Genomic DNA, 22180 nt, shown 5'->3' with positions numbered 1-22180 from the left:
GCAGGGAATCCCGAGAACTGCACAGGAGACAGAAGACGGTGCAGTCGCTATGGCTTCCTCCAACGGGGGGAGTGACGAGTGGCCAGCATCTGCCTCCTGTCAGGTAGCAGGAGGTCAGCGATGACGACGGTGAAGACCCTCATACCTCAAGGCAAGTGGCTGTGTGGCTAGGGGTCACGGAGCACAGCCGGCCCATCCACAACCTGGTAAAATCCAATGACAGCTTCTGTCCCGCCCCTCAGCCACATAAACAATGGCATTGTGGTCACGGTCACGCAGGGAGAAATCGTCCCCATTTACTACAAATATCACCAATGGAAAATGCGGTTGGAGTTGGTATTCCAATGTTTTCAGAAAACCGGGACAATCGCCGGCTTAGTGAGGTCCACTGCTCTGCTATAGGCATTTGCTCCTCCTGGCCTGCTCTTTCAAGTGGACACAGCCTGAAAGTTCAAGCCAGAGGACTTCATCCCGCCAGCGTTTCATTACTGGTCATTAAAAGCAGCACAGAAAGGCCAAGCCCAACACTGATCAGTAAGCACTGACCAAGCCTTGCCCTTCTCGGCCTGCGTTCAGTCTGACTTCACCACCGAGGGACAGCTGTGCCCCAAGATTACTAACCTCGCCCCGGGGGTCCCTAAGCTGTGTGAGATGCAGGGCCAGAGGGGTGCAGAGCAGGCAGGGAGCACTGTGCACCACAACGGCCAAGCTGCTCTCAGGACACCGCGAGGGGCCTGCCCGGCCTGGCGCGCTGAAGGTGCTTTGGCAGGGTTATTCCTCTGCTGTTTGTACCTTTAAAAGTTAACAAGTACCACCTGCAACTACTAAAGAAAAACAGTGACTTAAAGAAAAAAGGAAATTACTTTGTATGTGACCTTGAACAAGCCAAAGACTCTGCAGGGAAACGGGGTCTCTGGAAAGAGGAAGAGCGGTGTGTGGAACCCGGAAACTGAGTCCCTTTTTCTGAGGACACAGCCTTGTGGACACTGCACTGGATTCAGAAACAAAGGACACCAGAGGTCACAGACACCCCCTGAGGCGGAGGTTGACAGATCCATTGCAACGACTGGGCCCAGAAGGGAATACGGTACCAGAAGAAGTCTCAGATCTGGACAGCGCCTCCTCCATGGGTCCCCTGACTCGGGGACCAAGGCAGGCTGATCTGAGACACGCCCCATCTGTTCCTGCTTCCTGCAGTCAGAGAGGCTGCCCGGCTCCTGTATCCCGGGCTAAATAAATCTTCAGCAAAGTCTACCCGTGGGGGTGGGAGGGCCTCCTTCCACCAGCCCTGAACCCCTCAGCCCACATAATTCCATATGCCCTCTCCCTTGTTTCTACCTACAAACTGAGTCACACCTGGAAAACTCTATTCCAGGCGAATTTCATGATTCATGGAGAAAGAGCAGCAACATAGTAATCGACTTTTCCCCTCCCTGAGAGACCTCAAGGACATACAGCATTTGTACAACAAGGTGATAGCAAGTGGGACTTCCATTCCAACTCACTAAACTCTGTTCAGAGGGTTGCCGTGTTAAGGACACAGCCACCAATCAGATGCCCACACGGATTGAGTTAACCTGGCACAGAGTCCTGGCAAAAAGCACTCCTACCCTCGACAAGCAGAAACAGAGACAGGTGCCCAATTCCTGAAATGACTCAGAAAAGAGTGAAAATGTACCAATAACGTACTTTACTTACAATAAAACACTCTGAAGTAACAAAAGTATATATTTATATTTTTTTAAATTTATATAACCTTTCTCTGAAGGAGAACAGAAAAAAAAAAAAAACAATGTACAACCTACTCCACAGAGAACATTAGGACTCTGAATTCTTGAATTCAAAAGCAGAAAGAAAGATGGAAAGAGGAAGAAAAGGAATGATGGAGGAGAAGAAGGAAAGAAGGAGAGAAAGTGGGAGGGAGCCCAGTTTTCCCTGTGAATTTCTGAATAGAGAAATGTCTGCACACTATCGCTCGTGTGTTTGAGCTCCCACCTGCCCGGCTGCGTGTTGGGGAAAGAAACCTCGATGACCTGTCATCCCTAGATCAGGCGACCAGGACTTCCACGGTCCATCCAAGGCGGGGAGCTGCCACAGACAGGAGCAAACGCCGAGGTGAACGCTCCCTGGGGGTCGGGACCAGGAGGCATCCTTAGCTGCGAGGCCTGATATGTCCCAAAATCCGTCCTTGGTTATCCTGTTGTTGTTTGAAAGAAATTTCAATCCTCAAGTTTGTACCAGTGCCGTGCCCACAAAGCCCTTAAGAAACCATGTCTCGGGGCTGGAACTGTAGCTCAGCGGCAGAGCGCTTGCCCAGCATGTGAGGCACTGGGTTCGATCCTCAGTATCACATAAAAATAAACAAATAAAATAAAGGCATTCTGTCCATCAACAACTTAAAAAAAAAAACAGTCTCTTAACGGTCCCTAATAATGTTTTGCGTTAATCCACAATTTGACATATGGGAACGCTCACTACTGTGAAAAACGCATTCCGCATTCCATGTATGGTAAAGACGCACACTTAAATCAGTTACCAGTTGGGTATGCCAACTGGTTCTTAAGAAAGCCAGAGAACATCTCCACTAACCAAATACATAGCCACAAGACTCATCATTCCACATCACCCGACATAAAAGCCAATAGGAGGAATTAATCCACAAGCAGACGGGTCGATACAGAGGCCAGATGCCGACCCTGCAAAGCTTCACAGAGATGAAACCTGATCAGGTGCGGAGAAATGAGTGATGTGAATTTCCAACCTCCAGTGGGAATTCCTGCGAGTCACCAGACGTAGACAATTTTTCAACACAATTCAAAGAGCTTCCTAATTTAAGTAAAACTCTGCTAAAGAAAGGCACTAACCTGAAAACCCTAACTTGGCTCTTAAAAACTCCGACCTCATCCCACCAACTGCAGAATGCCGGTAACTGCAGGCATCTGGGACAAGTGCACTACAACCTCTCTCCCCCCAGGTTCAAAATCAGAGAGATGGGACCAGACGCTGCAGTGTGTAGAGCACATCCATTTGCTCATATGGAGCTCACTGTTAGCAGTTTAAACCTTTAGACGTGAACGAACAGTTTGCTCAGACTTTACCCTGAGGATATGTTACTCGGTGGTACCTATGTCGCATACTCACAGAGAATGGCCCAAGATTCAGCACATTACGGTTTTGCTTTCAGTCGTTGGCTTCACAAAATTGTGCTGACTTAACTATAAAAGGGAAGACAAAAGCCCAGATTTCCCACATGTGTATTTCTATAATAAATATCTCGGTATTTTCACACACACAGAGCTATTGAAGATACATAAACTACTTCTACAAAGCACTGAGACTTTAGCATCTGAAGCAATCACGTACAGGGAAATTCTGCATGGAAACGCTACTTGCCTTTCGTAGGACATCACCTTACATGGATGCAATCACATCTTTCTATTCTGCCCTTCACTTAACGGCATTGAAACTCATCTAAACAGCTAAACAAGCCACCCAGCTGGTAAAACCAACGACTTTCTGTTTTCATTTATATGACACACTTCACCAGTTCACATATCAAAGTCTTAAAAACACAAAAATTAAGTAGAAATAAAATCTAGTCAGCATGAATACAAATTCATCAATTGCTCATTTTTTGGTCATACTGTGTGTCTCAGTTTTCACCGTTTCTTTGTGTTTGTGACATTCCTGAATAGGGGCCCGCAGCCCAACCCAGGACGGCCAGGACACAGCATCGTGAAGGAAAAATGGGCAGATTATTTACATTTATTTAATGCAGAACAGTTTTCCAAAATCACATCTTAAACACTTAAAAATGTCACCTTTTTAAATGATACGGAAATGGTGTTTCCATACACTTGTATTTAGGCAAATTTCTTCTGTATCACAAGCAGAGGTCCTGATAGGAAAATGGACTTCAATGTGATATATTTTAATACAGCATCAAACAGAACCTTCAAATTGTCTATAAACCACAATGAGCTCAAATTCACTTCATCTCCTCTCCTATTTGCTCTTCAAATTAAAAAAAAATTAGATCATAATGAATAAAATGGACATATTTCTCCATATCTCGTTGTTATTTAATTCTTGTTAGTTTAAATACCCCAAGATCTGCATAGGACAACTGTGACTCTTGCAAACATGAAACCACATAAATCTTATGTCTATAAAAACTTAAAGAGTGTCAGTTTTCATCCAAGCAGAACTTAAAATTCATGGTATAATCGATTCCAGAGCAAAATCCTTATTTTTTTACTTGACAAGAAAAGTGAAATATCCCTTGTGGAGACAATATCCAGAATGCCAATCACATCTCAGCAAAATTCTTAAAATTCCATGGGAAGCAGTTTGGATCCTTTGGGCCCTAAGAAAGTTTCAGTTGACTTCTCTATCAAGAAATTCACAAAAAAATAAAATAAAATAAAAAATAAATTCCACTACTGTCACAGCATTTTAAAAGACTCTGCAAATAAAAAATAAACAGACTTTAAAGTTGGTGTTGAAGAATCCTTTTGGTCCCTCCTGGGAAGGATCACCTGCGGCTTTCTGATTACACCACATCATCGCTCTGTTTGCTTTAAGAGTAAACTTTAAACACAGAGATTGCTGCTTCTGCTCCCACGAATGAACCCAAAGACCAACAGTGAATCACCGGTGCGTAAAGTTCACATTGTTTGTTGAACAGTAACACTTGGGACTCTTCAGAAAGAATCAATTAGGTGAATGGGGGGGGGGGGGGCGGCGGGTAAAAATTAGAAAGTAAGGAAGTTCCGCTGCCGGTTTTCTTTTTAACTTAGCCTGAACCCATCATCCTAAAAAATTGAAATGTTTATCATGAAGCGAGGGGTGTCTCCCCACGGGAGGTGGGAGACACATGGGAGATGCCAACTATTCTTAGACTTGTTACAACTTTCCTGAGTAATTAGGAAGCTCTATGTCCCCGACAGAATGAGGCTAACGAGCTCCTGCCGTCTCTACTCTAGCAAGAAATCAAAGAGACCCAAAGCAGAGGACTCAGTTCAGTAAAAGGATTACACAGCCTGGCTATTATGGAGCCGAAAGCTCGCCCACCACTTTGGACCCGCAGACCCTTCCTAAGAGTTTCGACAGCCAACGAACGTGACTAAATGAAAAAGAAAACTGCAGTATGCCGTAGAACGTCCGTATCTAAGAAGAAGGAGCAAGTTATTAGATGATGCCCGGTTCAGATGACGTTTAGGATTTGAAACTTTCCCCAAAGAAAGACTGGGAGGAGGTTCTTCTAAGAAACACCTGCTCCTACCTGGGACTCCTGCTGCAATGCTGTCTATGGAGGGTCCCAGTCAGGGTCACCCTTCTTTTGAAAGACAAAGGCATGTCGGAACCCACAGAGGTGACACTTACAAGTACCACTTTGATGATCGGATAAAATCTGAGAAATAAAAAATCCAGAAAGCGGAAAAAGGAGGAGGTCTGGGTCCCTCCGCAAGCATGACGCGCACGTACCTTGAGGACTTCCATGGGCACCTGGGTGGCAGAGGGAAGGGTCGTGGGCGCGCTGACGTTGATGGCTGGTGTCTGGCTCGCGGGCACTCTCTGCTGCAGGAACTGGGCCGCCTGCAGCTTTTGCTGCTGCTCTCTGCGCTCCTGCTCCTGCATCTGTTCACGCATGAGCTGCTGGCGTAGCAAGATGCGTGATGTCATACTGGACGAGCTTATCGGAGGCTTGGAGGCCCCGGGATGCTCCGCAGAACTGCTGTGGGGAGACCAAAAGGCACACGGCACTTAGTTTCCTAATGAGACCCCTTGTTTGCATTTTGGGGTGTCCTAAATGGCACCACATTACAAAATGAGTCTGCGCGAATATAATCAAGTCCTACGACGACAACGACGGTACTCCACATAATTGAAAATCAAGAGGTGACAGGATTTGAGTCATCAGTAGTCGAATTAAAATAAGTTGGCTTGATTGCATCTAGGCATTTCTATGGAGCTGATTAATTTTTTTTTTGACATTTTATACCGCACACCCTTCATTCCACCAAATATAGTGCCGCCATATGCATTTCCAAGGAGCCATGCATCTTGATGGCACCCCAGACCCCAGATTCAGACACAAATTGCTTGCTTTGCTTTTTTTAAATAATAGAATCTAGCCAACTACTCAGAGATGCCTTCAAAATACCTTGAGGATGTCTAACATGCTTACTAAGAAGGAACTATTCAAGGAAAGGGGAGCTTTATCGTGGGGAAACAGCTCTCTGATAGTTAATGAAAGGAGCAGGTGGACGACAACGTCACCCCTGAGCTCGACCCCAAGAGGGCAAGGGAGGAGGAGACGCGCCCCGTTCTTGTCACAGCTTCCTCGGGGCCCCTTCTGCTCTTTCTTGGCGTGTCCACTGCTTTCTGTGCTCTGTGTGTCCTGCTACTAATGGTCCGGGGCTCCCTGAGTCGAAATTATTGAACATGTTAAACTCTCGCCCTAAGAATTAAAGACCCCACCCCAAGTTTCCCACTTTGGGTCTGTAGCTGCCTTGTCTTGATAGCTCTGTGACACTGGCGAGTGGTCAGGCCTGTCTCTGCCTTAGTCACTGCCCCTGGAGTAGAGGGTGCATCGGAGCGGAGGGCGCTGGCCGTCCTGCAGGGGCTGTACTTGGCCTGCTCACGTCCCCTTCATCGATCATACTCCAGGCCCTGCCTCCTGGGGACTCTGAGGGATTAAATAAAACAACACACACAAATCCCTTGGTACAATGGGTCCCTTGGAGCACTGCCTCCCTGAACGTCTACTGTTGCTGTTACCGCCATGTGGGAAATCTAACTATGTATTCCAACACCTCTGTTGAGGGCATTCATTTAAAACTTGGGAAACGACGGAGCGACTATTCACCTCAGGTCAGCTCGTCTGGGGACGTGTCAGTGCTTGCTCTTCCCTGCCTGGGTACAAACCCCAGCACTGCCTTCGCCTTCTCACCAAGGGCCGGCTGAGGCCTCGATGTCACTGACCCCCTGGGAAGTCGCAAAGGCAGAAGTTTCAGACTCCGCAGGAGGCAGAACGTGCTGCAGGGTGAGCAGGTGTCCCGAAAAATGTCACGGTAGACGTGCTACCCCCAGTTTGCCAATTTACACCACAGGACAAGCGGGCCAGCCGATGGTGATGGGGTCCTGCCGAGCTACCTCCTGCGGCGTTCCCAGATAGTGCAGGGACATTTGCTGATGGGACTGAATCTAGGCGACGAGATACGGTTAGAAACACAGGTGGAAACAGCCCTTGAGGTAAGAGCCAAAGTTTTAAATGTTCACCACAAGAAAAAGTGTGCGGATATTGTTCTGGGGGCCATTGCTGGTGAATACTACAAACCTTCAAGGAGAGGACCAAAGGTCATCAAGAAGCTCCACCATTGCTCCTTCAATTAGAGTCAGGGAGCTCGTCGCCAGACAGTTTTCCTTAAGTAAATGGGAAGCTGACACTATAGAGCTCTTTACAAACGCACACTCTGCCAAATTGCCTAGATGTGCCCTGGAATCCAAGGATGAGTAAACCCTAACACATGAAGTCAAAAAAACACAGCTTATTTTTTAAAAACTGCCCAACTACAGAGCAAAGTAGGAAATACATGTGATAAAGAGTAAATTAGAAAGCAGGACTCAGGCGTGCATGGGCACCCTGATCTAGAGGAACCATGATGTGTGCTTGAGTGTGTTCACACACACACACACACAGTGACCGCCAGGAATGTGACGGACAGTCATGGTGACCAGGCTGAGAAGGGAACTGCAGGTCAATTTATTTTTCTTTCATTTTTATCCTCTAAACTATTAAGCCATAATATTTTGTTCAGTAGCAAAATATATGTCAGTAGATACTGATTTAAGAATGTGAAGACCAAAGTCGTCATTTGGAGGAAGAAAGGACCTTGGATCCATCACAGAGAGGACAAGGGGATTGTGGCCAATACACTGTTTTCCTGGAAGTCTATAGCATCCCAAACATTTATACCCTCTTTCCTTCCCTGCCTTTCCTAAGCCACAAGTATGTTTATTACTTTAATATCATGCACCCATCTGCATCATAAGAATGCTCCTGGGCTGTTCTACTCACTTAAAATAACCCAGTCACTGGCTGAGGCCCTACCAAAAGAGCATCAGAAGAAAATGTATTTTCCCTCCATTGAGTATGTACATGTTCAAAGCTCAATGTATTCTCCTAAGCTGAGAAAAGAAGGGAGAGGTATTTAAAAATTAAAAAAAAAAATAAAAAAGTAGTCTTACTATTCAAAGCCTGTCAGGTCCCAACATTCCCAGGGAGGCTGATCCTTTTGATAGAAACAGGAGCAAACCTTTGTGTGGTAGCAAATGCAGCTGTGGAATAATCGCACTAATTAGCTGCCCAGGACAAGTCATTGGCTGTGATACGGGGAGGAAAATCCTTTCAATTAACAGTAGAGCATTCCGGAGACAAATTAAAATTGCTAGTTACAAACCATATTAAGCCTGCATACTTGAAAGTCAACAATGTTACTTAAATCCCGTTCTCAAATATTCTCCTCAGAGGAAAGATGAACATCTATGCAAGAGCCCGTACAAATATATGGAAACTCCATGAAAGAAAATAGAGCAAGTATATTTTGTAGCTCAGCTAATTGACAGTGTTGACAAATTTTTCAGGATTTTTAAAAAAGTGCCAAGGAAGCATTAGTCAGTTCACTGCACACACACACACACACACACACACACACACACACACCACACACACACCCTGCAAGGTGGTTGCTCTCCATCTTATAGAGATAACTGAATCTGTCATTGTCACCTCACAGACAGACATGAGGACATCTGCACATCATCACACCAGAGGGACGAATGAGCCCGGTGCTTTAAACTCAAAGCCGTGGTTTAGCTGAGACTGTTCCAGGTGACGAGGATGCTGGTGCCAAAGCTTCTGATGACACACAAGGACAGATGTCCGAGTGCATTTGATTCTGAGTGAACTGAACCCATCCGGGGCCCATGAATCTGAACCCTGCCTCCATAATCCTAATTCCATGAGTCTGATTCCTCTTAATCAGATTATGTAAAGGTCATTTATTCAACAAATAGTTTCAGCCAGGTGCTGGGAATACCTGGCTGCTAATCTCACGTTCTAAACCTTGGTTGCCTAATTCTGAGACGCCTGAAAATCAAGTCAATTACCTTGATGACTGGGCTCTGATCTGGTTCCACGTGGGAAGGCATACGTCTCGCCTTCAGAAACCAAAGCTGGGCCCAGAGGCAAAGGCCCTTGGTGGCACTTTGCTGAATTGCTGCAGCAGGACGTGCACCTCCCCTGAGGATGGGAACTGCTCCACGCTGACCCGAGGAGGACTCCAAGGCTCAGATTCCAGCCCACTCAGTGCTGAGCAGTGCTGCTTTCCATGAGCCACTTAACCTCTCTGGTCTTCTCTAAAACCCACCTCCAGAGTGCACTGCAGGGTCACGTGAGCTAACTGGCTAAAGCAAAGGGCTCAGCACAGTGGCTGGAAAGCAGCAGAGTCCAGGAGTGGCCACTGAGCGCCACCGAGTTCCTGCCTCTACTGCTGAGTGTAGGTTTTTAAGCTTCAACGCCTCCTGCTTCTCTGCCATGGTATAGGAATGTTGGACGGGGCCTCTGAATAAGCTGGCATAGTCCTAAATCCAAATAATTTATTCCACTGCCTTTATCAACAACCTCAACCTATCAGAAATTCCACACTGCCCCAGACCCCGGCTTCCCTGATCACCCCTCACCTGACGTGTGCCAATACCCCTTCATTCACCACGTAAGTCTGCTTTGGTCTGTGGGAAGGGTGGGGCCTCTCCTGTGTCCCCCTCCTCGACCCCCTGGGCAGGGCACAGCTCTTCCACTGCTGACTGTGACCGAGGCCCTGTCCGCCTATCTCTCTGCACTTGGGTTTTCCTTATTAATCAGAGCTTTTCAGTATACTGGCCCCTCGGCACTGTGGTGAGGACTTAGCTTTGTAGTAGATATAAAAAGCTTAGCTCAGAGACTGGAAAAATTAGTGGTAAAAATTATATTAAGCCATGAACATGCTACTTCTTTTTGATACAGGAAGCAATTAAAAAAAAAAAAAAAAAGGCTTGGACCATGGAAGACATGTCTTTTAAAGGTCAGATGATCCCTTTTTAATTCTGAGAACTTGACAAAGCTTTGCAGGGATGGAGGAAGGAGGTGATTTCAGCTGCGATTTCTCATGAGCCCTAAAGTAGGAATCCCAGCTTTTTTCCCCAGTTAAAGTAACCACAGTAGCATTGGGTTGACAGAGCGCCAAAACAGCCTCGGCTCACACGGGGGCACACTGTGCTGGTGACCAGGAAAGCACAGGGTGGAGCCTCTTACACCCACAGTGCAGGGCACCAGAAGGCGCAGCAACCTCAGGCCCCGGTAGGAAGGCTGTCGAAGGAAGGCTAAGCCACAGGGGTTTCCAAGGACAAAAGGCTGCAACGTCCTCGGCTGAGAGCTGTGTCTAAAATTAAATCTCCCAGTTCCATTCCTGCAGAATTCTGATTTCAGTTCAGGTGAGGCATCTTATCTACAAATTCTCTGCATCTTATCTGGTACGCAGCCTTGGGTAGAAACTCACAGCAAAACGTCCAAGATCCCAGATCTGTCTGGCAGGAGTGCTGAGACACCAGCCCACATCTCCAATTCTGCAGCCCGCCCGGAGGCTCTCTGTCCTGCACCCCAAGTGTGCAGCCTCCGTGGGCTGGCCAGCACCTGGAGCCCTCTGCATAAGTAAACTCGCCGAGTAGACAGGAAGGAGTAAGAAGCACACTCACTCCTGCTAACAGGGCTGCGGAATCAGTCAAGAACATCCCTCCAGATGCTGCCTGCGGATCTTGACGGTTATGGCACAGCTACTTTATCATAAGCCCAGGAACCCATGGCAGGATCTATGGAAACTGCCCCCAACCAGTTTACTGCCAGAGAAAACCCAGTCTGAAGGTTTCTAAAGTGCTTCCACAGGAGGAATCGAGTTCGTAATGGACGTGGTTTTTAAAGTGACAATCTTGGTGTCCATTTCAGAATACTCAGTACCACACTGTCCCCACCATGGCGATTCAGGGTGACTCTTCCAACATGGATAGAGGAAGCAAGCACCAATAGGAGACACCATCATCCCTCATTGTGGGATTTACAACAGCTTGGAGTATGAGCCGGTGGAGGGACCAGGTACCACAGTCTACTGTCGAACCCTGAGAACTTCAGGACACCTGGACTCACCAAACTCGGGTTTTATTCCGTGTGTGTGTGTGTGTGTGTGTGTGTGACTCCCGGAGACTGAACTCAAGGTCTTGCACATGATAGGAAAGCAGGTCATCACCAAGCTACATCCCCAACCCCAAACTTGGGTTTTAAATGACACGAAAATAAATAAAAATCTGCCAATATTCCAGCTTTTTCTGGAAACGTTACCAGCTCACATGACACATACTCTATTTTTCTGATAAAGAGAATATAAAAGGGCTTGGAAAAGATAGCACATCTTGCTCCCCTTTCCCCCTTCAACCAACATCTGCATGCTTTCTGACACAGGTGCCCCTATGCATTTGAGACATCACCATCATGGTGCCTGAACTGAACGGTGCTCCCATCACAGGGGCGTCCTACCTTTCATTGTATAAAAGAGAAAAGATTCTAAAAAACTAGGAACCACCAGTCATATGGAGGTTGAAATTTGAAATCTTTAATTTCCGACACCAAGACCCCAACTAGTCAATACAAACTAGAGATTAGAGACTCTCGTGACTATTGGAGAGTCTCTCTGTTCGTCACCTGGACCATCAGTGGGTCCAAGTAAGAGTCTCAATGAATGATTACATCCAAATCAAGGTGCCTTAATAGACTTCCAATGTATCAATAGTGTCTGAAGGAGGGATCAAAACATGACATCCTGGGGTGGGGGGTGTGGTGTGGCTCAGTGGGAAGGCACTGGCCCAGCAGGCATGAGGCCCTGGGCTCCCTCCCCAGCACTGGAAGAAAAGAAGAAGGTACCCTGGGGTGCAGGAAGAAACCTGAGAACATTTCTTTACATTTATGTCATCATTTCTGTGCATGTTGGTGCATGTACTACATTTGTACAGGGTTATACACATATATACACACCCACCAATATAAAATGTATAAATAAAATTAAAATTCACGTGGGGGCTTGCCTGACAAACCAGGAAGTGGCAGGGAGGATCAGCCATGTGGAGTGCCCTCTCTAACACAGGAAGCGGCAGGGAGGATCAGCCATGTGGAGTGCCCTCTCTAACACATGAGCTCTTCTAGGTGGCTTTCGTCCTCATTACTTTTGCATGTTAAGTTGGTGATTGTCACTTCCCCGGTTTCCCAAGTCTCTGCACTCCAACCAAGGACAATGCCAATGTCTCACCAAGAGCTGCTCTAAGCCAAGGAAATGGACTCTGTCCTCCCCTCACCTTATGGCCATGACTGTCTCCACCCCAGCCCACTGCGGCTTGGCATTCTCCATACTCCAAGAGCCACGCTGCTATAAGGGACAGGCAGGGAGAACGCTGTGCCCACACCCAGGTCTTCCGTCTTCCAAATCAAGCTTCTTTCTGCTAGACCACACTCTCAAATTCCTGCTTCTTCTGTCCAACTACGGAATCTGGTTCTCATCGGCTGCTGTGTTTTAAAGGGCTTGGTAAAAGCTCTCCTCCATGAGGTACGTGTATTGCTACAGCATGGCAAGATGCCCCACCTGCGATATTTCTTCAAAGAGCATTTAAAAATAAAATCCCAACTGGGACAACCTAATGACAGAATTCTGCATGAGTGCAATGATCAGGAGAAACCTTGTAACTGCAGAAAGCCCCTCTACCCCTGCTGGGATCATGACCTGAGTCCTGGGGCAGCCAGGAAACATTGTAACAGCCTGGAGAAGATCCAAAGCCTTCAGGTTCCCATCGAGGGCTGCATGTCTAGGGCATACCCACCAAGAGGCAAGGTTTGCCACTGTGTTGAAATCCAGAGGAAAGTGGAAATTCTGATTGAAAGAGCAGGAAACAGGTGCACCTTTAGGGCCTAGGAGGCAACCTTACCAAGAGCAGGCAGGACTTAGGGCGAGCCCACATTACGCACACCTGCCCCCACACAATCCCACTTCTTCAGGAAAGTGTCCATTCCACCTTAAAGAACCAGACTTCCCAGGGCTCGCCTGTAATCCCAGCACTGGGGAGGCTGAGGCAGGAGGATCGCAAGTTCAAAGCCAGCCTCAGCAATGGGGAAGTGGTAAGCAACTCAGTGCGACCCTGTCTTTAAATAAAATTCAAAATAGGGCTTAGGAGGTGGCTCAGTGGACAAGTGCCCCTGAAGAACGAAGGAAGGAAGGAAGGAAGGAAGGAAGGAAGGAAGGAAGGAAGGAAGGGAGGGAGGGAGGGAGGGAGGAGGGAGGAACCGGGCTTCCTGTCTCTGTTCATCAGGTGAGGTGCTCCTTCTGCCTCCAGACCGGGAAAGGAGCATTAGCAGCCATGCCCCGTCATAGGGATGTACTGATGCAGGGAGTGTCTGGACCTGGGGACAGCCAGTAAGAGGCAGCCTGGGTCTCTGGGTGCCACTACTAGGGTAAGGCAGCTCCCTTTACACTACAACAGCTGGGAAAGCTGATACAAGGTAAGTCTGGAATCTTCTGGGTCTCAGAACAAACACAAGGAACCATACTATAAACTGAAGAAGGGACACAGGACAGAGGAGGGGGCAGTGTTTGGACAATATTCTGTGTCTGGGTCTAATCCTACCTGAATCCCTGATGACCAAGAGCAACCCTGGAGGCTGATTCAGAAAGGCCAGCGTGATAGGCCCTGGGCCACCCTGGCTGCCTTTGGTGACACTTGAGAAAGCATCGGTACTTCTGAACCAAGATGATGAAATCTTATCCTAAGATCTATGGTGCACATAATCAAAGCCTGAGTGTCCTTTATCCAAAATGTTTAAGTCCGGAAGTGTTTTGGATTTCAGAAGCTTCGAATGTTAGAATATGTGCAGATGCATAATGAGATATCTTGGGGAGGGGACCCAAATCTAAACATGCCATCTATGTGTGCTTCATGAACACCTTACACACAGAACCTGAAGGCAATTTTGTACAATATCTTTACTGCACCTGCGTTTTGACCGGCATCTATCCCGAGAGGTCTTGTGGGTTGTCCACTCATGACATCATGTCAGTGCCCCAAAAGTTTCAGATTGCATATTTTCAGATTAGGGATGCCCACCCATAGTCCTCCTTTTCCTGTTTCCTCCTGATTTTATCTAGGTACAATGCCACACACAATATTTCCCAGTTTTCCAGGAGTGAAACTTGCTCCTAAGTTTTGCCAATGAGGTTTAAGGAGAAATGTCATGTGGTACACCCATCTTTTAATATTAGCTGTTTGGTCTCCTTAGATCTGGCCATAGTGGACCATGAGGGTGAGGGCCCACCTGCAGGGAGAAGGTGGCATGTACCTGGCCCTTCGTAACCAAGTGGAGCCAGCTCCAATGAGGGCAGAGATATTTACATGTTTTATCAGGTTATGGATCCCCAGCACATAGTCACATAAAATAAATATTGGTTCAATGAGTAAATTTGGTGTCTCTCTTCTAACAAGTATACCACCCCATAGAGTCCAATGATAGTTTTAGAGTCCCTTCTTTCAAGAAGCAAACTGGCCTCATCCAGTGACGGAACTCAGCCCCAGGGTTCCACCTGTTCCCTTAACCCTAGGAGGAACTGGTCCCACACATACTCTTAAGATTTCCAAAACCAGGACAGATCTCACAACCAACCCATGGATCTTTATTTAAAAGGGATTTTCTCCTTCCCCAAACAGTTGCCTTAAAATTGGTGGTGAATTTGCCTCAGGAGATGCCATCTGACAGACAAGAACTGGACTGTCCAGAGGAGTTATGTCCCCTTGAAAGCTCAACTGAGTTACAGGTTGATTCAGAGGAATGGGGATGGCAGCAATTCACTCAGTAGAAAAGCAGAGGACGAAATTCTGATTCACACAGTATTTCAATGAAAGTGCTTGATATATATAAAACAGGTAGGAGAATAAGCCCTGGGTCTGGGGTGTCTGGGTTGCAGCTAAGCTAACCCCACATCTCTTAGCTTTATGACTGACAGCAGTGTTTACCTGGCCAAACCCTAGCTCCCCCTTCTGCAGAGCAGGGGTCAGAAAGCCGTGGTGAAAATTAAACGGGTTGCCACAGGGAAGATGCTCGGGAAGGAGCCCCCGACTGAGTGGTCAGTAAGAGTGAGATGAGGAGTCCTTTGACAACGTGCTTCAGTTCCTGAAGAGGTGCCTGAACATCCTAGGGTTTTTCAAAGGGCGTTCCACTACGGTGTGTCTTTGCTTTCCCAGAGGAAAACACAAAACAGACAATTAATATGCAGAGTGGGCCCTGCTCAGAAAGTTAATGGGCAACAGCTCAGAGCACAGCCCTGTGAGACGAGCTTGCTGGGAACTGCATTCGGGGGTTTCCACAGGAGGCAATGCTCCTGTGGCAAATATTTCAGTTAACTGGGGGAAAAAAAATCAGAATTAAGAATTAGTTTGGGTGTGAGTTCAGGTTTGGCCTTACTACTGTCTTTATGTTGCCTCAGAATGGGTGAGTTCCATCTGACGGTACCACTCATTAACTTGCTTAAAATCAGTACTAAAGAAAGGTACTCAGGGCACTGAGGCTGTGGCTCAGTGGCAGAGCGCTCACCTCGCACATGTAAGGCACTGGGTTCAAGCCTCAGCACTGCATAAAAATAAAGTAAAGGTATCGTGCAACTAAAGAAATGTTAAAAGAGAGAAGAAGAAGGAGAAAAAGGTACTAAGTTCCTGCAGGAGGTGAATCACAAAAGCAGACGTCATCTCCCCAGCTATTATCTGATTTATAAGGCAGAGATGTATAAAATTTCTAGCATGATGACATTTTAAATGCCTAATTACATAGACTTTGTTCACAAAATGCTGTGTCATTTTAGAGAGATGAGCAATTAACTGTTTTAATGACACAGAATAAAAAAGAAATACAAAGAGTATCTATGAAAGCCAACTTCAGCAAAAATAGAAGCACAAGAAATTAGAAACCACTTTTTAAACTACCTTTTAGGAGGCCTCTTAAAGTCGTATCTACTGACACTGATGGACGTTAGCCCACACATACATTGATGGGGGTTTTATTTTTAAGAATCAAATGCTAAAAATAGTTCTGCCACATCTAGTGTTTTTCCACTACTCCTGCCGCCTTGAAACACACCTTCACAAGCTGCTGAGCACAGGGCCTCCCTGGCTACAGCAGAACCTCTCTCATGACCCAGGAACGCTGAGTGAATAATTATTAAGCCCCAGAGGTGGGTTTTGCACACATCGATTTGCTTGAATGCCTATTCACTTAGGGACACCGCTTGAGCATTGTTTTCAAATCTTATCACCAAATAGTGAAAGTAAATGCTAAAGGGGGTGTGGGGGTGGGGGTCACCCACTTAGTATGGCTCTGCTTCAGCATTTCTCTAAAACTGCCAATTTCAAACCTGCTCTACATTTACAGGCCATGCAGAAGACTGATGTCTGGATGTTTCGCTTTCCCCTCAAAGAACCCCCCACCCAAAAAAAAATCAGTATTCCAAAATACAAATGAGATGTTTATCAATGCAGAACTATTGCTATTCCATAATCAAGGTGGGAAAAAAAAGAGAGAGAGAGACAGAGAGAGAAGAAGACCAAAATCCAAAGGGCTTACAGCGGATTTGACAGTTTTGAGAACTGTCACTGCCAGCAAGCTGTACCCAGAAGAGAATTCTCTCCTACTCAGCCCAAAGCTGGGCTGCAGTCTGCCTGTCATCAGAAATCAAGCTCTAATCTAACTCAGGTGCCTCAAGCACTCAGTTTTTGTCATCTATGGATTTAAGATCAATATTCTGTCTTATGCAAGAAGGCAAAGACACTGGCTAGAACTTCCACCCCCCCACGCCCCCCACCCCAAATGAGTAGCCGCCCATGTCACGTCCACCCTCCAGTTATGGCTGCAGCTGATCCCAGCCACAGCCAGAGTGTCGGCTCCAGTGTTTATGATTCCCTCTGACTCCCCCTTCCCCCAGAAGGAAAAGGCAATCGCTCCTTCAAAGCAGCCCCGGGATTATCTCCAGAAGGAAACTTGACTTACAGGTAGAAGCTTTCAAAGGAGCATGGCATGAACATCTGAAATCTAAGCGCCTCCATCTTTTCTCCTTTAAGGTGTTCTGCAAGCCCTTGGCGAAGAGTGAAAGTCAAAGTTAGTTCTGGCACTGGCTGTGTCACTAGGGGTGGCTCCTGATAAGGCCCTGGAAACTCCAATCCAAACACAGCTCCACGCTAGAACGGTGCCTGGTGTCTGTCTGCAAAAGCAGACCTGTTTAATCCAGTACCTACAGTACCTGCAGGACAAAAGTGCAGCCTCACCCTGCAAAAGGGGGCTCCTCCAGGACCCAGGCACCCCCAGACAGCCATCCTGCAGCCCCGGAGCACAGCGGAGGGCTGAGCTAGCCTCCCCAGCTCAGGTACCAGTTCAGGCCTGAGGGGGGGCGGCCCTTTATTAAAGAACTTGAAAGGAGGGGTGATTTCACATGCCGGTGAATTTTTAACACTTAATGGACGCACAGCATCTAGGAGGGAGGGCGGGTGGCTCCCCAGCCTCTCACCTGGGAGACGCCAGGCATCAATTCAGCACCCAGCTCTGGCGTGCTGCATCTAGGCATGAGCATTTCTGCAGCCGGGAGGCTGGGTATGCCCTCCTGCTGACAGGCAGCATTCTTCACCCCCACACCCCAGGAGAGGAGGGAGGGCCGCCCTTGCCTGGCTCTGGTAGCCATAAAACACAAGGTGCGTCTGACTATGGGCACCCTCTTTCAGTACCCACACACCTCCAGCCCCCAGTCGGTGGAGCCCGAGACCGTCGTCCTGTCTGACTCTGGGCGCACTGGTATACGAGAGGAAAAAACAGCAATACATGTTCTCAAAAAAACAAAAACAAAAAAAAACCTTTAAAATGCAGACATGACAACATCAATATTATCAAATATTTATGTGGCTCCTACAGACGCAGCACACCAGAGATGCCTCTCAGAGTTGTGAGAAGGTATGTGTTTCTCCCTACCCACCATTCAAAGGTCAGAACAAGGACATCTGGGGATGACTAGCTGTGCATCCTGGGCAACTTCCTCCACCTGCCCAGGCCTGGGAGCCCATCTCCAACCTGAATGAGAGGAGAACACTGCGGTCCCCAGGAGCTATCACCCAACTCTGACTCCGTAGGGCCGCGAAACTGTCCTTTCCAATTCCCCTTCGTAACAGGAACTACCCAGCCAGTGTTATCAGCCAAGCAGACTGTCTTCATTCCTGTTTCTTCATTCACTCTTTGGTTTGGTAGATTTTTACGCAACACCTGCTATGCCCCAGGCGCTGTGTAAACGCTTCCAGAGTTTTCAGTCCTGAATGTGGGAAACAATTCAATAACTCGGTAAGACGAAAAGTATGAATGTGAGTATGACTGTCGAGTGGAAAACTAAAACGAAAACTCAGAGGGCCTCCCTCGCAGGAACCTGGGCTGAGATCTCAGCACTGGGGTGGGAAGAGTCTTCCAGGGGATAACAGCACAGTTAGAATCCCCAGGTGGGAAGGCGGCAGGAGGGCCCTGTGTTTGGAGGACACAGCGCGGGATGTCTTGGTACCTGGACCGAAGCAGCATCTAGGGCCAGACCCACAAGACCCCATGGGCAGGGAAAGGGCACTGACATTGCTCCAAGATAAGAGGAAACCATCAAGAAGCTGTAAGCAGGGGAGCGATGGGCACAGCATTGAGTTTCTAGAAAGTTCTCTCTGGCAGCTCTGCTGAGAACCAGATAGGAGACAGAATTAACTGCAACGGTCCTGAGAGAGTGCATATACGTGTAGGAAATCAAGAGGATGGAATCATCCCAGCAAGATTTCCAAGAGCCAGCTGGACTGTCCACCCCGGGCACTACTGGAGGTTGCATTAACTTACAAAGCACTTGGGTACGTTTTAGAGTGGAAACTGATTTATGACATGCTTACTCACGGGAAAATCTGTGCCCTCCATGGGCTCTCAAAGGTTGACCACGAAACCAGTGGTATCAATTCCAGCCACGTGGCACACGTGGTGGGAGTGCTGCCAGCCACCGCCTGGCTCTTTTCTCGATTCTCCACCACCCAAGGCAGATGTCCACTGACCACTGACATGCATGTTGAAGTAACAATACTTTTAAGGGGCATGTTTCAATTAATAGTGGCATTTGAGGAAGATCCGGAAGGCACTAGTGTCCCTTAGGACTCTTCTGGGACACAGCAATGACATACACACCGTATGTCACCTGCCACCCTCCGCAAAGTTCACGGAGTGCTGTGCACACTGCCTCCTTCTGAAGACCAAGCACAAGTGTTCACAATCACTCCACCAGTGTCCACACCACCAGTGACCATGGCCATTGGGTCTCTGCTCCATCCCTGGGGGGAGAAGCAGCCCACAGGTGTCTCTAAGACACATCGAGCTCCCGTGTGTAACAAGTCCACGTGCCCATTTCCTCTGCCCACACATGTACCCCAAGTTTGTACACACAGGTGAGCGTGGATGGATGCACACACACACACACACACACACTCACCCAAAGCTTAAACTTAAAAGCAAAGAATTGATAGTATGTGGGGGGGAAGGGTGGGGATGATATTAAAAAATAATAATAAAACAAATTTGAACATAAATATTACCTGTGCTTCGATGAATTTCCAATCTTAATTACTACTCCCATCCTAAACTGCATTGACTAAACCACAGTCCCAAGAATTCTCACTGACCCTGTAAAAGCCGAACCTTACCTAAAACGGAATTTTAAAATATCAACCGTTCAAGGGATGGCCAACATTTTCTTGGGAAGCTAAATCAGAATCTTTTGGGGAGGAAAACCTCCATCTCTATTTTGAAGGGGTCAGAAAAGAGATGAGAGGTTTTACCTACTGTCCTGTGCAAAACGCAGCTGAAGAAAAGCACGGCTACCCTTTATCATATCTCAGAACTCTTATCTGAAGGGGAGGGAACGTCCTACTGCTCTGAGAAGCACACCACTTCCTTCTGATTTTTCTTTCAATGGCCATTGGTCTTCTCAGGGAAGTCCTGCCTCTCCTCATTAGCCTGACAAAGGTTGCCATCCAGCACTGCCATGCGCTGGACGCCCCACTGGCCCGGGACCGCCTCCTACACACAGCCCAGGGGGCCCCGCCCAGGCTGGACAGCTGCAGACTATCCCAGCTGAGGCTCCCTGACCTGTGCTTCCGTCAGAAGCCCTGGGAAGCCTTCCCCTTGCCTTGCCCTTGAAACAAATGAGCAGATCCTAAGCGCATCAGCGTCAAGATCTTTCCCCAACAAGTGAGTGAATGAAACCCTCCACAGGCCTGGTGAGGGAGTTCCCAAGAGTCTCATTTGGGAGCCACTGATACGTGATATAACACTGCAACAGATCCAGGCACACACAATATCTTCTCTGAAAATGGTCTCTTCATGGGTAGACAGGAAAAGAGTTCAGAATGCCAGCTCCTCTTATCGGAACAGGTAAGTTGTAGGATCAAGAAGTCAGATGTGGTTTTGGCTTGTTCAAGGCTCCACTGGGGACCTCCATGGACCTGCTTAGAGCAGTGAAATCCTCGGGATGAGGCCCCGCAGGGCAGCACCTGCCCCGGCCGACACGGGTCCTCTCCCCACACCTTGCCACCATGCGAGGTCCCTCAACTCAGATGTCTGCACCCTCACCCAGCGGGTGACGGGTGCCGTTCTCAGTGCCTGGCACCCATGGGCCCTGCTGAGTGGGCAGGGAACCTGGGCCCCCGGCCTCCCGGTGGCTCCTCCGTCAGCCTCTGCAGATGAGGTCTCCAGGGCCCACATCTGCAGATGAGGTGTCCGGTCCCCAGAGGGACTCCCCGGCCAGCCCCTCTGCCTTGTGTTTCCTTCACAGCACTCACTCCAACCTGTAATCTTGCACTTGCTAACTTTGTTGCCTTCCGTCCTGAGAGGCCAGGACTCCTGGGCCTCACTCCCTCAGCAGTGGCTGGTGTCTGGTCAGAGCTCAAGGGCTATGTGGGTGGGGGCGATGGATGGATGGGTGAGCGCTAGGCCAGGGAGGTCAGCACAGTGTAATCTGAGCATGGCATTTAGGTCCTCAGGAAGGGCACCTGCAGCTGTACTCCAGGGAGGCTTTTCAGTGGCCGACGCAGCTCACTTTCATGGCGGGGTGCGTGGGTAAGAACTGGTCCCACCGTTCTAACTTGAAACCGTCGCAGCATGACTGAAGGACTCTTGCAATGACCACAAGTGACCGCCTGAAGTGTCTGTTACAAGTGGCCACCTGAAGAGATAACTCTCGAGGCCCACTGGATCGTGTTTTTCTCTCGTCTTGATTTTTTTAAATTCTTTTCTCCTATCAAGAAGAGATCTCCTTGCAAGAGCGATATCTAGGCACCCTCTGAAAGAGCTGCTTCTCCTGTTACGCAGAGAAGCCCACCGAGGTCGAAAAGGATATGCAGAAGAGACTAAGATCCCCCAGGGAAACCGGCTTCGGACGTTCCTAAAGAGATGTTCATATGCTTACGCAACCAGCCGGAGAGAAAGATCTACCCTGAGAATAAAAATACAGTCCACAAGGAGGCTGTCTCTGACTCCGTCTGCAGTGAAGGAATGTTCAAGCAATGACTGGGGGAGAAGTGTGCACGACAGTACCTTGGCTCCAGTGTTCCTGCGGCTGTTTTCCAACTAAGAAAACAAAGTCCCAGAGCTCTCCAACACCACTCCCCTCAGTGACAAGAAGGCGGAGGTGTCCTGACTCACCTGTGAATCATGTGGACCCTTCTTGGCTCTATAAAAGCAGAGGTTCTCCTGGAATCATAAGGTCCAAGCCCCAAGAAAGACTTTTTCATGTGAAAGAACTCTAGAGCATGACCTTCTTCCCTGAGGGGGCTTCTGTACAGTAAGCCACCGTGGGATGGTGCTGCTTCTGCACGGCCAAGGGCCACATTCTGTGCTTACGAGGCCACCCCTGCTCTTCAGCAACAGGACATCCAGTCTCGGCTGAGGGTGCTCAGCGTCCACAGCCTGGTAGAGCCCACAGCGGATCCAGAGCCAAAGGACTGAGGCCTGCCC

At 48.1% G+C, this 22180-nt stretch overlaps 1 protein-coding gene across 4 annotated transcripts in view; it reads right to left on the bottom strand.

Annotated features, from left to right (window-relative positions):
• Mitf (melanocyte inducing transcription factor) overlaps positions 1–22180 on the bottom strand; it is a 182437-nt gene that overhangs the window by 68663 nt on the left and 91594 nt on the right. For 2 of the 4 annotated variants that reach the window (XM_027931840.2, XM_027931841.2), the window contains exon 2: positions 5488–5737. In XM_027931840.2, the coding sequence (XP_027787641.2) occupies positions 5488–5737 (250 nt within the window). The remainder of the gene's footprint in view (positions 1–5487; positions 5738–22180) is intronic. The other 2 variants (XM_027931842.2, XM_027931844.2) reach the window with 1 other exon arrangement.

The sequence above is a fragment of the Marmota flaviventris genome, chromosome 20, assembly GCF_047511675.1.
Source record: "Marmota flaviventris isolate mMarFla1 chromosome 20, mMarFla1.hap1, whole genome shotgun sequence".
NCBI lineage: Eukaryota > Metazoa > Chordata > Mammalia > Rodentia > Sciuridae > Marmota > Marmota flaviventris.
The sequence above is the reverse complement of the archived record's forward strand: the minus strand, read 5'-3'. Positions and strand labels throughout refer to the sequence as shown.